Source organism: Crassostrea angulata, chromosome 6 (assembly GCF_025612915.1).
Source record: "Crassostrea angulata isolate pt1a10 chromosome 6, ASM2561291v2, whole genome shotgun sequence".
In the NCBI taxonomy this organism is placed as follows: Eukaryota; Metazoa; Mollusca; class Bivalvia; order Ostreida; family Ostreidae; genus Magallana; species Magallana angulata.
In genome coordinates, this window is record NC_069116.1 from 36,764,596 (window position 1) to 36,779,528 (window position 14,933).

General features: G+C 33.3%; 1 protein-coding gene across 1 annotated transcript; it reads right to left on the bottom strand.

The window, feature by feature from the left end:
• Positions 1 to 967: 967 nt before the first annotated feature.
• LOC128187800 (protein RCC2-like) lies at positions 968 to 14,551 on the bottom strand. Its single transcript, XM_052858400.1, has 11 exons — positions 14,310 to 14,551; positions 12,771 to 12,861; positions 10,693 to 10,833; positions 9,634 to 9,765; positions 7,884 to 7,972; positions 7,332 to 7,446; positions 6,314 to 6,480; positions 4,297 to 4,477; positions 3,775 to 3,880; positions 3,296 to 3,368; positions 968 to 2,734 (listed from the first exon to the last, which is right to left on the bottom strand). Exons 1-11 carry the CDS (start codon positions 14,463 to 14,465, stop codon positions 2,561 to 2,563), a joined length of 1,425 nt encoding a protein of 474 aa, XP_052714360.1. The 5' UTR covers positions 14,466 to 14,551; the 3' UTR covers positions 968 to 2,560.
• Between the last annotated feature and the right edge of the window lie 382 nt (positions 14,552 to 14,933).

Below are 14,933 nucleotides of genomic sequence, written 5' to 3' on the forward strand. Positions count from 1 at the left end.
TTCAATTCCTTTTCTTTTAAAGAGTCACTGAGTGGGTCTGTGCTCCTTTTTCTCAGTCTAAATGACGTCTAATGGGAAAACCAATTTCAATCATCAAAAACGTGGAGAGATGACCCACTAAAATATCATTTAGTATCCCAACAGTTGAAGGATTTGAAAAAGTAATACAAGTCAGTAAATTCAGGGCCAAAGTAACAGATAGTATTTAAATATCTAGTTTCTTGTGTCTTAAATGGCTCAGTGTTTAGAGCAACAGGCGTAACCTAACCTTATATACCTTGGCTTTTTAGTTGTGGGTTTGATACTACCAAAATTTTAAGGCATAACTGTTGATTGATAGAATATGTAAAGAAGACCTACCTTTTCAACATTAGTGAACAATATATAGAATAAGGGAAATTGAAAACTGCCATAAAATCATTCTTGTCCAATCTTAATAAGAATTGTAGGTGCACATCTTCAGATGATGTTGAACTTATGTACAAATTTTCAGACTATTCCATATTAGTAATTGTGTAAACATTAAAATCTGAAAAATAATTTTTGAGCCCAAATTGTGACCATGCCCCTTTGAAATAAGTACATGCAAAATTCTTTTCATTTGAATTACAGATTCATGAAAGTCTGAAAAATAAATGAATTTATGTCTTTATTAATCAAGTATAATTTTTGTACATAGACACAATTACATGTACCTATTCTGCTTGCTATACAAGATCTATACACAAAGTAAAATTAGTACATAATTATGTATATAGTTTACTACAGATAAATGTTTGCTTTGTTTTAAGTACCATAATAAATTTCAGGGTAGAGAGCAATAATTCTTGTTAAAAGTAAAATTATATGTATTTTAAAAGAAACTTAAATGAATATTCTACTAGTATATACATCTTGCATATGATATACCCTGTATTTGTTGACGTGCACACTGGACGGAAAAAAAATCCTACCAAGAATAACTAGATTCCATATTGATATAATTTTATTTCTATTTTCGATTAATATTGAGCTAGTACATGGGAAAGTTTTCTTTCAAAATGTAGCACAGAAAAATCAGTGGCAATATGTTTTGCAAAAAATTTGACAAAATAGATTTGGAACCTTTTTTTAATTAAACAAAATTAACTCTTAACAAAAAGAAATTGACAGCATGATCAAATGTTTCCCTGACTTTCTATGAAAACAAACTAAAAATATATGTATACAAAAATTTGGTGAATAAATATATAATAAAAATGCAGTCTATATATGCTGGAAAATACAAAAAACACACTATAGAGCAAACTAATTTTCATTGGGTGGGTATAAAAATGTCTGAAACAGGTGAATACTTGATAAATTTTCAAATTTCTGCATGTTTTTAATTGATATACTGTATCTGCCAGTTGTTTTCATTCTTCACTAACAAGCGTACTGCTTAACTATTGAGAAGGAATGGGGAAAAATGGTGGTGTAATACACATATAGACTGGTTTTGATTTCAAATGGATACAAATTTTAATAAAACAGAAGTGACACAAGTGGCAAGGTGTTTAAAAAATACAATTACAGCTACATAATTTCTTAAGAATCTCAAATAAGATATAGTTTAGATTTAGAACAACAACCAATTGTAACCTGTATAATTAGCACACATTTTATTAAGTTAAGCAATAGCTTGGTTACCATTTTCTATAAAATGCAAAAATATTATGTGTTTCAAACATTTTTAGATGCACAATATACCAGAGAAATCTTCAATTAATAGTTGTAAAGCTATCATATTGAACATTTGTTTTTAATTAGTTGGGCTTCAAGACCGACCAACCCAGATTTTCAGAAATTGGGGGGAAAAATTTTGCTTGAGGTGTCGAGTAAATGAATTCATCAAAACCATCAAATCACAAGAAAAATCAGCATACATATTACACAAGATTTGTTGAATAAGATTTTAAATAGCAAATTCACATTGAATCTGTTATAAATTTTTTTGGATGTTGGATGCAATTCAATGGTTGTATTACTGTAACATTTAAAGTTTGTAAAAATGGGTCTTTACATTTTTTTTCTCAACCTACCAGCCAAATTTCTTTCTCAAAAAAGTCTTGAAAAACAACTAATAAAAAAAATTATGGCCTAATGAACATTTTATTAACACTGTCAAAGTACAATACATCAATATACTGTAGATAACATGTTTTGCTTAATTGCTTACAGTTGAATCACTATCTTCTTTAACTAAAATTAACCTCTAGACATACCACTATTGCACCACAGTTTATACAAAATACTGGAGAGAGAGAAATAGAAGAAAAATTCATTTTATAAAAAACAATCATGCAAAAAAAAACAAACAAACAACACAACAAAAAGACTACTCAAGATGATAACAACAGTGATTGACATATCTATAAAGAAAACAATGATTATTGCAGGATTTTGTTAATGTCAATACCAAGAAGAGGTAGAACAAATGTGCAATCAATATCAGTATGATTCAATGGGTTTTTTTGTTCAGTAACTACATCTATAATATATACATGATTCAATGGTGTCCCTACTGTTCACAAGAGCCCCTTTATGGGGTAAACACATTGATTTTTTCGATCTTCACCTTGTCCTCCTCAGAGTCTGCTCGGAAGATAAGTAATGTGTGTCCGTATCCACAGCCGACCGATTGAATGTATCCCCCGTACAGGGTCTTCACTTCCTGGGGAGTTGTGGATGATTTGGCTTTGTCTTCTCCATAACACTACAAAAGTCCTTATTCTATTACAAAAGATTTCAAAAAAGACAACTTCTGGTGGGGGTTGGGGGTGGGGGTTGGTTGTTCCAATTTTTCATGGCCATAATTTTTGAACTGCATGGTCATGAATTTCATAATTTATATAGAAGACTTCATGGACATTATAATCATGCATTTAGTTTTAACAAATATATATTGGTGTAGAGAAGAAGATTTTCTAAGATTAATACATTTTACTATATGGCCATATTGGCCCCACCCTACGGCCTGAACCCTTGACCCAGGGGCCTTGATTTTCCCTCACATGTGTGGAAGTAGAGAAGATTTTTTAAAAATTGGCATATTTGGCCCCACCCATGATGCCCTGGGGGTGGTAGAGCCACAAATTTCACAATTAAGATTCCCCTTACCAGAGATGCTTCAAACCAAAAATGGTAACCATTGGCCTTACTTTTCAAGAAGAAGTTAAAAATGTAAAATTGTTAACGCACAATGAACGACATAGGACAACAGACAAACACGGCAATAGGTCACCTGAGTGACTAACGTAATCTAAAAATGTCTTACCAGCTCTCCATATGTTGGACTTGGCCCCCAAGATATCAGACTTTCATCTGCTGCCACCACAATACTTTTGTTGCTGAAAAAAAAGTAAGAATATTGAAAGACGCAAACATTGAAATCACAATATTTCAATAGTAAGGATTCTTTTTTGAAAATCTCTTTTAAATCCAAACAATCATCATTTCAGTACACATGTCAGTGTTATCATGCACACTAAATCATTCCAACAAATGTTAAGTGTCTGTATCATGTTTCAACACATAGATCTGTAGCTATAAGGAACATTCTGAACCTCTTTTTACATTTTAAACTTTTGTAAAATATATAAATGATTTGTTTACGATTGTTTGCAGAAAACCCATGATGGATGAAGGACAATGATGGACAATGACCAATTGCAATAGGTCACCTGAGTCACTCAGATGACCTAATAAACGGTCTTATAGCCTAATCCTCTGAAATAAGTAAATTTAGACGCCTACCAGCACCCAACACTTCTGATTCTCCACCCACTCAGGTCTTGGACAAGTTTGGGATACATTGCGGCTTCTCCTACTGCTTTGTTTATGCCCCACATGTACAATGCCCCTGTAAACAAACAATTGGATTAACTACTAGGATGTCTTGGTGTAAAATGTCAAAGAAACAGTGTATATATCTAAAAATTTCAATCTTTGAACATTTTGCTCTTTAAATGAATAGGTTCACCAGACTTGAAAATCACGAACGGATTCCCTATCATCTAGAGATCATTATACCGTGGTACCTTTAAAAAATACAAGTAGACATCAGGCAATAGTTACCTTCATAATATGATTTTTTAAAACGATGAAAACTATCTTGTTTTCTTTCAATAACATCTATAGTATCTACATTTGATGAATTTAACAGTATAAATGTAAGGCTGTCTTGTTTTACCTATCAGATCAATGCCAATGGCCATAAAAAATTTTTTTTGCATTTGAAAATCTAGAGATAAACAATTCTACATTCAAGATATTTACCATATTCATTTGTGGCCAAAGTGAAGGTAGAGCCTGCATGTATTTGTGTTGCCCCTCTGTTAGGCCCATCAAAAAACTTGAGATGGCGAGGAACCATTTCATCCTTCGGTTCAGCGTGGCCAAGTCGTCCGTATCCACCAAATCCCCAGGTGAACACTCTTTTCTTTGAATCGATGATTGCCTACAAAAGAATCAAAATGAAAGACATACACGTTACTTAAATCAACTGAAATTGCACATTGATGCCTTTATTAAAATCTTGTCAATTTGAATATGAGGATACATCAACAGTTCTGCAAATATACTTTAATTTTATTGATATCTTAAAAATTCTAGTTACTTCCCATTTTGACTCAATATCATGGTGTGCCTGTTTACAAACAAGTCCCACCAAGGTGATCTTCTGACATTTCCATACCGGTCTATAGTGCTAAACTAAAATCGGCTGTAATATCATCTTTAATTTATCAGCTAAAGATACACTTCATATGCCAGTCTTGTGAATACAACAAGAATTTAATTTAATTTAATTAAAGCGCTAAGCATAGCTCAGCGCTTTATTGTCGTTAGACTTCTATTTCCGGTGCAAGGAATAACTGCCCTCTATGAGCAGAAATATACATCATTTAAACTGGTAAGAGGTATAGGGAACCAGTTATCTGGGTGGCGGAAATGGCCGAGTAGATACGATTGGTTTGCGGGGCTTACGTATATCAGCACGGGATGCTACGCAGTGATGAAAAAATAAAGTGCGTATTCAGAAGCTAAAATATAGAAAAATAAAATTGATTCTTTGCAAGAAAATGTCTGGCCTTCGATACTTTAAATTGATATTCATTAAACATAAACCAAAATTTCAATAAGGCTCATTTCCGCCTACGCTTGCACACAGTAAATTTTCTTAGAACCAAGCTAGGTTAGCGCTTTTCAGTACTTTCAGTACTTTGATTTTTTTTTATCATTATATATATGAAAACGTAGGCTTACACACTAATGTTGTTTGTGTTTTTACCATGAGTTCTCATTCTGTAAAAATGATTCGCGTTTAACAAAGGTAACTCGGGTAAAACTGCGCACCTGTGGGTACATTTTCTCGCCTAATTTACATCATATTGGTATCTTAATTCAATCTCAGGTGAAAACTGCTTGTCTTTAACTTGAGCTACCTCACCCAATTTTTTCTCACACAAAATGACTGCAGGAATTTATGAAAGTGGTAAAAGTAAAAAAGAAGTGTATTTTGCTTATAATTTGTATACTCTCGATAGTGTTCCTGGTGCATTCATGCAAATATTAGATTAACTGATTATCAAATTAATCAGTTAACCTTTATGTGGTTTGAATTTAGAATAAAACATATTTTTTTGTAAGGTGTGAAGAAATAATCTGTATGTCAACTGCTTGAAACCTAAGTATTTACCTTGCATTAGCAATGAAATTGCATTTTAATCTTTTATTTTATTTGTAAATGCTAAGTGATTAATTGTCTGAACAACCCCTCTTTTCACTTTGAAATATTATATTGATTAAGATTTTTATGCATATTCAAAATTGTTATAAATTAATATATAAGATTTAAAATAGTGAGTTTGCCTATAAATTCATAAAAATTTACAGCTGTAAAAATAACTTGTCATACATTTGTATTGTATTTCTTTTTGTCAAAATCAAATTCAATATCCACTGGAAGACCTTCTATAAATACCATATTCCTTTCAAATTCACATACAGATAGGCAGTTTCATAAAACTGATCTTAGTGGAGAAGAATAAATAAATGTACGTAGCAGACCCACTGTGTGATTGGCGCCACAGGCCAGTTAACTGATCTTAGTGGAGAAGAATAAATAAATGTACGTAGCGGACCCACTGTGTGATTGGCTCCACGGGCCAGTTAACTGATCTTAGTGGAGAAGAATAAATAAATGTACGTAGAGGACCCACTGTGTGATTGGCGCCACAGGCCAGTTAACTGATCTAAGTGGAGAAGAATAAATAAGTGTACATAGCGGACCCACCGTGTGATTGGCTCCACAGGCCAGCTCTCTGACCTCTACATCAGTGACAGGGACAATATGGCCGTCTCGTGCCTTCTCAATGAATACATTGACCTTACGAGGACGAGTCTCGCATCTGAAGGACATCTTGTTGCTAGTGACGAAATACTTCCCATCTGTATTGTGACCTAAAAAACAAACCATCAGATGTATGAGTATAAGTTATGCTACAGGGTATACATTCTAGCTGGCATCCATGTACAGAGCCTCATTTATCTAAATCACAAAAACAAATTTGAACTGAAGTGTTGATAGTCTTCAGATACATTTAACACCATAGGCTCTAAGTTGTGAGCTATGAGGTCAGCCAGCATTTGTGACCTTAATTCAGGTTTTGCATGTTAAAATATTTTTATATCAGGTTCAGACTTCAATCAAGTTTAATTGGCAAAATTGTGTGAGGCAAACATTTGGTCACTGGAAGGCAAAAAGTAACTTTGTAAAGCCAATGAGAAATTTAATAACAGATCCTCGGTTTTTTTTTTTTTTTTGCATCAAATCAAAACAACACAAAGCTGTCGAGATTCATTTTGTCTTCTAAATAATCATCTTTGCTAGCTATTGGCAAACAAAGATGCCAATTAATAAGATTAAAATAAAATTGACAGGAGAGAATAAATTGATGTGTATGATATGACCATAACATCAAAGCTTGATATGAATGGGTAGATAGGGAAATGTTGAATTTTCAAGTATATAACACATATAAATTATATCTCAAATAAAATATTTCCAAAATCATTGACTTATTATCTTCTTTTCTAGTGTTTTAATGTATCAAGCATACAAATATATTTTGTTTATAAATTCAATATGGGTAGGTAGCCATTTGGCTACTTTAAGCCTGGTTTGTGTACCTTTAACACAACATAATAAACTTACATGTATATAAAATATACAATGGAAAGAAAATCAAAGACTGCATTAGTATTTTGATAACTTGTGTAATAGCTTTGAAAGATATTCAAACAACACCTACCTAGCTGACCATATTCAGGACAACCAAAGGAGTATAGGTTTCCTCTGATGTCAGCCATCATTGAAAATTCTCCCCCACCTGCAACTTTCCTGACCGGAGGTCCTTTATATGATATCTGTCAGTACAAACATTATTCTATATGAGAAATACATATACATATTTTACTCATTGAATGAATATGTTATGTATAACATGTATATGTAACAAAAAAATTATTTTATTATTAATAACAAGTCAAAATACAAGAGATTCAGGGGCCACCATGCTCACCTGAGAAACAACAGCCATTACAGATCAACTCTGCTTTATTCTATCAGTACAATCTGTACAAATTATTTAGATTTTTTCTCTATATATTTACATGGAAAAAATTGAACCCCCCCCCCTCCCATAAATGTGGCCCCACCCTACCCAAGGGATCTTAATTTGCATAAACTTAAATCAACACTACCCGAATGATGCTTCCACACAAGTTACAGCTTTTCCTACCAAATAGTTTTTGAGAAACTTATACTTCATTAATCAAGTTTCAATAGATTTTAATCCCCTCACCTTTGTTGGAACCAGAACAGTGCTGCTTTGATGACCCAATCCAAGTTGTCCCATTTTGTTGTCTCCACATGCATATACATGACCTTTGTCTGAAACAAAAGGGAAGATAATCTACAGCTGCAAAACAGAGATTTTTTGCTTAAAAAAAAATATGCCAACTTCAAAATAACCAAAAGGCAGAGAAGGTACATATGAGGGCTCTTTTTTAACAACCTAAAACGTAGACAGATCTCACCCAGATAAGGCATCACCTTTATGAGACCACCATTATCATAGGTGAACCTATCATATTATATGAAGAGAAAAGCTGTCAATGTGACAGCAAACCGGGTTTACTTTTATGTGAACGGTATCCATAATCCATTTGTCAACCTGAATTGATTAACCCTATATACCAATACAGAGAAATGGGGTTCTCTATACATGTATGTAATATTTTGCCCAAAAAACACAAAGTTCAGGGGCTTCTTTTTTTTCATAAATTATCAAAAATCAAAATCCAAGTTTTATAATGCACATCTCTGATATATGTACACTTGATCTGCAAAACAAAAGCTTCTTATCTTGAAAACTGTATGAGGAGTTGTCCATACAAAAGGGGTACCCTATTTGCAATATTATGGGAAAAAAGACTACTTTGTTCATTAGCTTGCATTTTTTTCATTAGTAATCAAAAATCAAAACCCAAATAATATGCAAATCTCAGATAAATGTACAATTGGTCTGCAAAACAATAACTTCCTATCTTGAAAACTGAAGGAGGAGTTATCCATTTAGTAGGGGTATTCTTTTGGCAGTGAAAGTTGGTCAAGACAGATTTTTGAAAACTCAAGCCTGCTTTAAACTACTGATAAAACTAAAACCTGACCCAGCATTCAGATAATCAAGATCACGTTCTGTATCTGAAGCTATCTTTATATGCACATCAAAAGTTCTATTAACTGCACAAGTCTGATTGGGTAAGAACAGAATTTACTTCAATGTGTAACCAGATGAATATTCAAAACCAGTTTCAGCTGTTGAAAATCTTGAACCGGCCTAAGCATCAGAATAATCAACATCACTCAGTCTGTCCATATCTGAATCTGACTCTTGTGATTCATTTACATAGTAAATCAACATGCGACCTGCTCCAAAAACCATAACCTCCTCAAGCATCTGAAATCTATAGCTCAGATCTAGCAACAAATCCGTATCAGAAACACAAGATGCATTATCCATCCAAGTTTGAAGTAATAGAACAAGTAATAACCTACATATGGCCATAAAAGGGCACCAGCTCCAAACCAGTAATAATCTTTACCTCCACCAGCATCTAAATTTCATGGCCTAGATTCAGCATCCAAGTCTTTGTAATTCTTAAGTATGCCCAGATGGACCCTTCATGCAAGATTGAGGAAGATTAGACAAGTAATAACCTACAATGTAGATGCAGGACCTGCTGCAAAAACTTTAACAAGGTATTGATGCCAACCATGAGTATAGCATAAGCCCCCACCCCCCAAACCCTTCTGATTTCATCTCTGTTAGCTTACAAGCCAGAACATACAGAGACTTTGAGTTTGGTATCTAAATCTCTTTAGAACATTTGAAACACAAGCAAACGAACAAAAGACTTCATAAAGCTGGTCATGTGCTGTCCAATTTAACATGTCAAAAGTGGTTTGAATTGCTTTAAATCTAGTAAGTCTATATGTACCAACCATCATTACAATTTTTTGAAGACGTGGTTTGAGATAATATTTCTTACCTGTTAGAAACAATGTATGGTTTTTTCCGCAGCATGCATCCACTATGTTAAGTCCCTGAAGTAGTGGTACCTCTGTTGGAAGATCTCTTCTGTTTAAGTCGCCTTGACCTAGCTGTCCACAATCATTTCTACCTGTATATCAAGTAAATAATCAATTAATATATCAAAGCTCTTTCATGACTTTAAAATTGTCACATAAATAAATTTACATTGTACAGTTTATTTGCTTATACATGTATAAAAATACCAAGACAAGGAAAACAACAAGAAGCCGAAGGGACATACATCATTCACATGTGCATAAATGGTCATAACTCTTATCAACACAGACTTTAAGGTCAAATACAAAATAATTTGACACTTAAGTAGAATATATCTTGTTTGAAAAATATTTTTAGGTTCAATTAAATTTCTAAAATGATTTTTGAACCTCTCCAGAGACCCAGGTATATGTATAGATGGTTGACAAGCAAACCCCCCCCCCCCCTCCTTTTTATTCCCTTTCATGCAGAACAAAAAAAGACTGTTCTGCCAAATTAGCTATAATAAGTATGTGATTTTAAATTTAATCAGGCATATTTTATTCTGAGAGGCAAAATAAAAAATAACAAGAGATGTTTGTGAAACACTTATAACTCTCCATTACTACAAAAGGTTTGTTTCTAAAATGTCTTAATCCTAAAAAATATTAAGTTGTTGATTTGAAATGTCAACTAATACTTTTGTACTGGAAATGCCTATTGTCAAGTCGTACATAAAATTTCTGTATTCAATGTTGGTATTAAATAATTTTAGTGATATTTTAATATATATTTAACCAATTAACTTGAAAATTGATAGGGTTTGTCCTTTAACATGCCAAAGAAGTGTACAAATTCATGTGAGGGTTTTCTTTGAATATTGCCCATTAGCTGCAGTGGACAGATAATACTTACACATACATACATACACACACACAGCAGCGATGCTATATCCCCTTCGCAACAAGATGCGCATGGGCATAAAAATTTGAATCTATACCCCTTCCAAACAACTCAGTACATAGTTGGGGGTTCTTACCAAATGTCATTGCTTTTCCATCTGCTGTAATAATAACGCTGTGACAAGCTGTACATCCAGAAATTGCAGATCTAATTTTGACTCCAACCAAGCTGCTCATCCTATGTGGCCTCCATAGATTGGGACCCCCTGCATTTTTGGCTAAGAAAAAAACAACTTACCAATTAAATTGAAATACAAGCATAATGAAATACTAATGCAATACATCATGTCTCACAATATAGTTGTCAACTAAAACTAAACTGATATCTATGTTGCCAAAATTGTCAACTACTAAGGTCATCAAAAATTAATTCCTTGGTTCTCAGGCCCGCGTGCATGTGATTTAACATTGCGCATTGCCCATTTTTATCATTAAATGAATAAAATAAAATTTCGCAGTGCTCTTGCTTATTCCGGGAAAAAAAATCCGGATTTAGGACTGCATTTTAGATACACAAGTCAGTAAAACACTATTTTATGAAGAATATTGAAAACATCACGATGATTCAAATTTGATTGAAACAATTGCAAACGGCCACCAAATCTAGTTACGAGACCCTGTGTTCAAGTTATGATCGCTACAGCAATGATTTTAAATTTGGTATATGAAAAAGAACGTCGTTTAACCTCAATGCACATAGGAGGGAGTTCCTGCAGGTTGTACTATTCCAAATATCCCATTATGCTTAAACACATAGCTTTCTCAAGCCACGTACTTATTTATTTTATTTAGTTTGAGCTTATAATCCGAACATTCATTGCACGTTAACTATTCATTTGCTATAAAACATCGCTTTTTCTGGATCTGAATAAGAATTGCACATTGTTAAAATAAAAATACTTTTTTTATGAAATAAAAAGAAATCAAAGGCCGGAATGGCCACAAAGGTGTCAAGCTGACATTTTCTTTTATATAAAATGCTATCAATAATTTGAATTTCTGTACTAATAGTCGTATTATCAAATAATATTAGAATAAAAAAGTAAATGAATTATGTTTTGTGCTGCTTTAAAGACAAAAATGAGTATATTTTCTTATAAAATAGGTAGTGAAGCGTTTATAATACAATAACTCATCATGATTACAAAAATCTAAGAAATTTCAAAGTTCAAAAAAAATATTTTCTTCCTGCTATAATCAGTCTTTGAACATCTTTCACAGGTTCATAATTTGAATACATTAATAGTGTGTCGCTAATTATAATAATAAAACATACTTTTATTTATTTCAATTCCTGTTTGAAACAAGATTGCCTGTAGTATGGTTGTTTCCAAACAAATCCACAACACCTGCTATCTAAAATGCTCGACCAAACAAACTGCATTATCGTGTTTATTTATTGCAACAAAATCACTAGATACATTTATCGCTTAAATTTATTTTGGAGACCGTGCCTGATAACAAATGAATTTACATATCAAATTTAATTTTTATCGGGCACGGTCTCCAATTAAAATGTAAGCAATAAACTAAAATAATATTTTGCGAATGTTTACACCTTATTGTATTCATTCGCCATTTCTTGATTAAGCGAATTTATACTTATGTAACAAGTTGTCAGTAACCAGAGAGGCAAAGTTGTTTTTTTTGTACACAATTTAGTTGAATAAATGGAATTAAAATCTTGCAATATATTTAATACTTTGAGGAACTTATTTCCTATGCCCATTTAAAAGGCGGTGCAGAGCATGAATTTTTGGACGATTGCAAATCCAGACGATCGCTAGAAGGCTGCTGAGCATTATCTCGACGCCTTAAAAATTATCACCACATGACGGCATCTGTTTTTGAAAATGTTGGCCCGAGAACCAAGAGATTAATTTTCTAAGCCCTTACAAAATCAGTCAACAAACTGTAGAGATATAAAATTCAATCAATTAGAACCAAATTTACAACTTTAATTGAAATTTCTCAATGTCTTCATGTTATGCATCATATAACTATTCTAGAAAGTCAATGAAAATTACTCATGAACAGTGTATCATGATACACATGTGAAGATAGGATACACATATCATGGACCCTCGCGATCGATACGACCAATATATTGCTGTATCGTTACACTTCTAATAAAATGATAGCTGTTTCATGATACCTCCTTTAGGAAGAGATTTCCTTCCCACCAAGTCCCAGTTTGTTCCACCACTAATCAGCAGTTCCCCAGTCAGCATTGATCCCTCAAGGGTCTAAAAAACATTCAAAAACTAGAAAATCTGTTGAAAAAGTATTTTGGTTAATTTTTCTTACATAAAAATGGAAAATGATAAAGTGTGAAAAGAATGATACTGTGACCTACTTTTGAATAGATATAGATACACCAACTAACGAGCATGTCATAGGTCTAATAATATCACAGCCGTAGTATTATAATGAGAAGGACACTGCAACTTTTATATTCCTATATTTAATATGGACCCCCTCCTGGATCCCCAATATTGTGTTAAGTTTGGTTAAATTTGACCTAGTGGTTCTAGAAAAGAAATCAAATATGTAAAAGTTTAAAGACAGACAGATGGACAAAAAGATAAACAGATGAAGTATAAAAGATGATCAGAAAAGCTCACTTGAACCTTCCCTTCAAGTGAACAATACACTGGTGTCAAGAGTTTTATAAAAACCCTATATCAGTAAATTGGTGATGCAACTTTGATTCATTAGTGTATCAAATACATGTAAATGAAAGTAATAACCATTAAACAATTACATTGGTGTTGTGACCTACTGGAATTGACAGGTTAACTCCTGCAAGAGGAAGAGCCGGGGATGATTTTCAAGGGCAAAGATCAATTAAGGGGGAAGAACGTGATGGTCAGACCAGTTCGAGTAACGGTGTCAGATAACTCAGTTGGTAGAGCACCTGACTATACTCTGTCCCAAGTTTCTGCTTCCACCACCTTTTGCTGAATACTTCCATAATCATAAATATCTTTGCAATAAACTACGTTTTTCCAATAGAATGAAAAAAGTCCCGATCATTTGTTTCGAAACAGTCCCACTCTATTGCCTCAGGTTTCAATACACAACCAAAAATTGAAAATCTACAGGGAATTTTCATTGCAGAAGACTTGAAAACACCCAACTGGTAAGGTTGGGAAATTGTGCAAGCAGGTAATTCCAAATGGAAAAAAGATGTAAACATTTCCCATTACAAATCTCCATCCAAAATTTGTTTTTGTTCATGTTCATTTCTGCGATAAAAATAGATGAATTGTCAATGAATACATCTTGGATTTTTCCTTTTACATTGATTTCACTTGTAATTCTTTGACAGATATGTGTATTTTCGTTAAAATATTTGTCAAAAAGTGATGGAAGAAGTAACCTGGGACAGACCATTGAGATTCAGGGTGCCCGGGTTCGATTCCCGGTCTGGTTTGTCATTATTTCTCCCATCCCATTACATTTTGGGGGCTCGTCCTCGCTGAAACCTCCAAAAGTGACGGACAGACCGGTTCAATGTATTAATGTTCATTCCTCCTTTCCCATTACACCGTTTATAAATTGCAAATAAAAATTCGATGTTGATCGTAATAATGATTAATGGAGGGGTTCATCATAATACCAGTTTATTACAGTGGGCAAAGCTTGGTACACAAAGCAACTAAATGAAATTGCCATCTGAAAGCAAACTCACAACATCGTAAGTTTCATCTGTTTCCGTGCCATTATTTGTGTTATCCAATTCTCCCCCGGAATCCTCTTCAAACTCTTCGATAACATCATTTTGCTTCTTTCTACGTTTTGTTTGAGAATTTCCTTTGCTTTCTGTATTTCTTTTCTTTGGTGGCATTTTCGTTAATAAGAATTTTTATCGATTTTAATAACAAAGACAACCCTGTGTCAGATGTTATTTCAACCGGCGAATTCCCGCGAAATTCTTCCATTCTCGCGAGATTTAAAATCCAAAGACCCTAATAAAACAGATATTTCCATTGGCTCACTCGCCCATCATAGATCCCGCGCGGATCAAATCTTTCATTATACGTAAAATTGACACCCAACGTTAAAACGTGTGAAATTAACCTATATAATTTAAACCACACCTATTGAAGATTTATACTAGTTTCTTATTGTTTCTTATTCCTAATATTTATGAAAGTAATGAACGTGATATTTTCTTTTTAATTTTCCACTAAAATCAAGTACTCGATTTATATGGAATCACATTAATTATTATTATAATGACATAAGGCCTAGGCATCTAGCAATGATTTCAGCTGTCTTCGACATTCTGATTCCTAGCTATCTACTATCGACA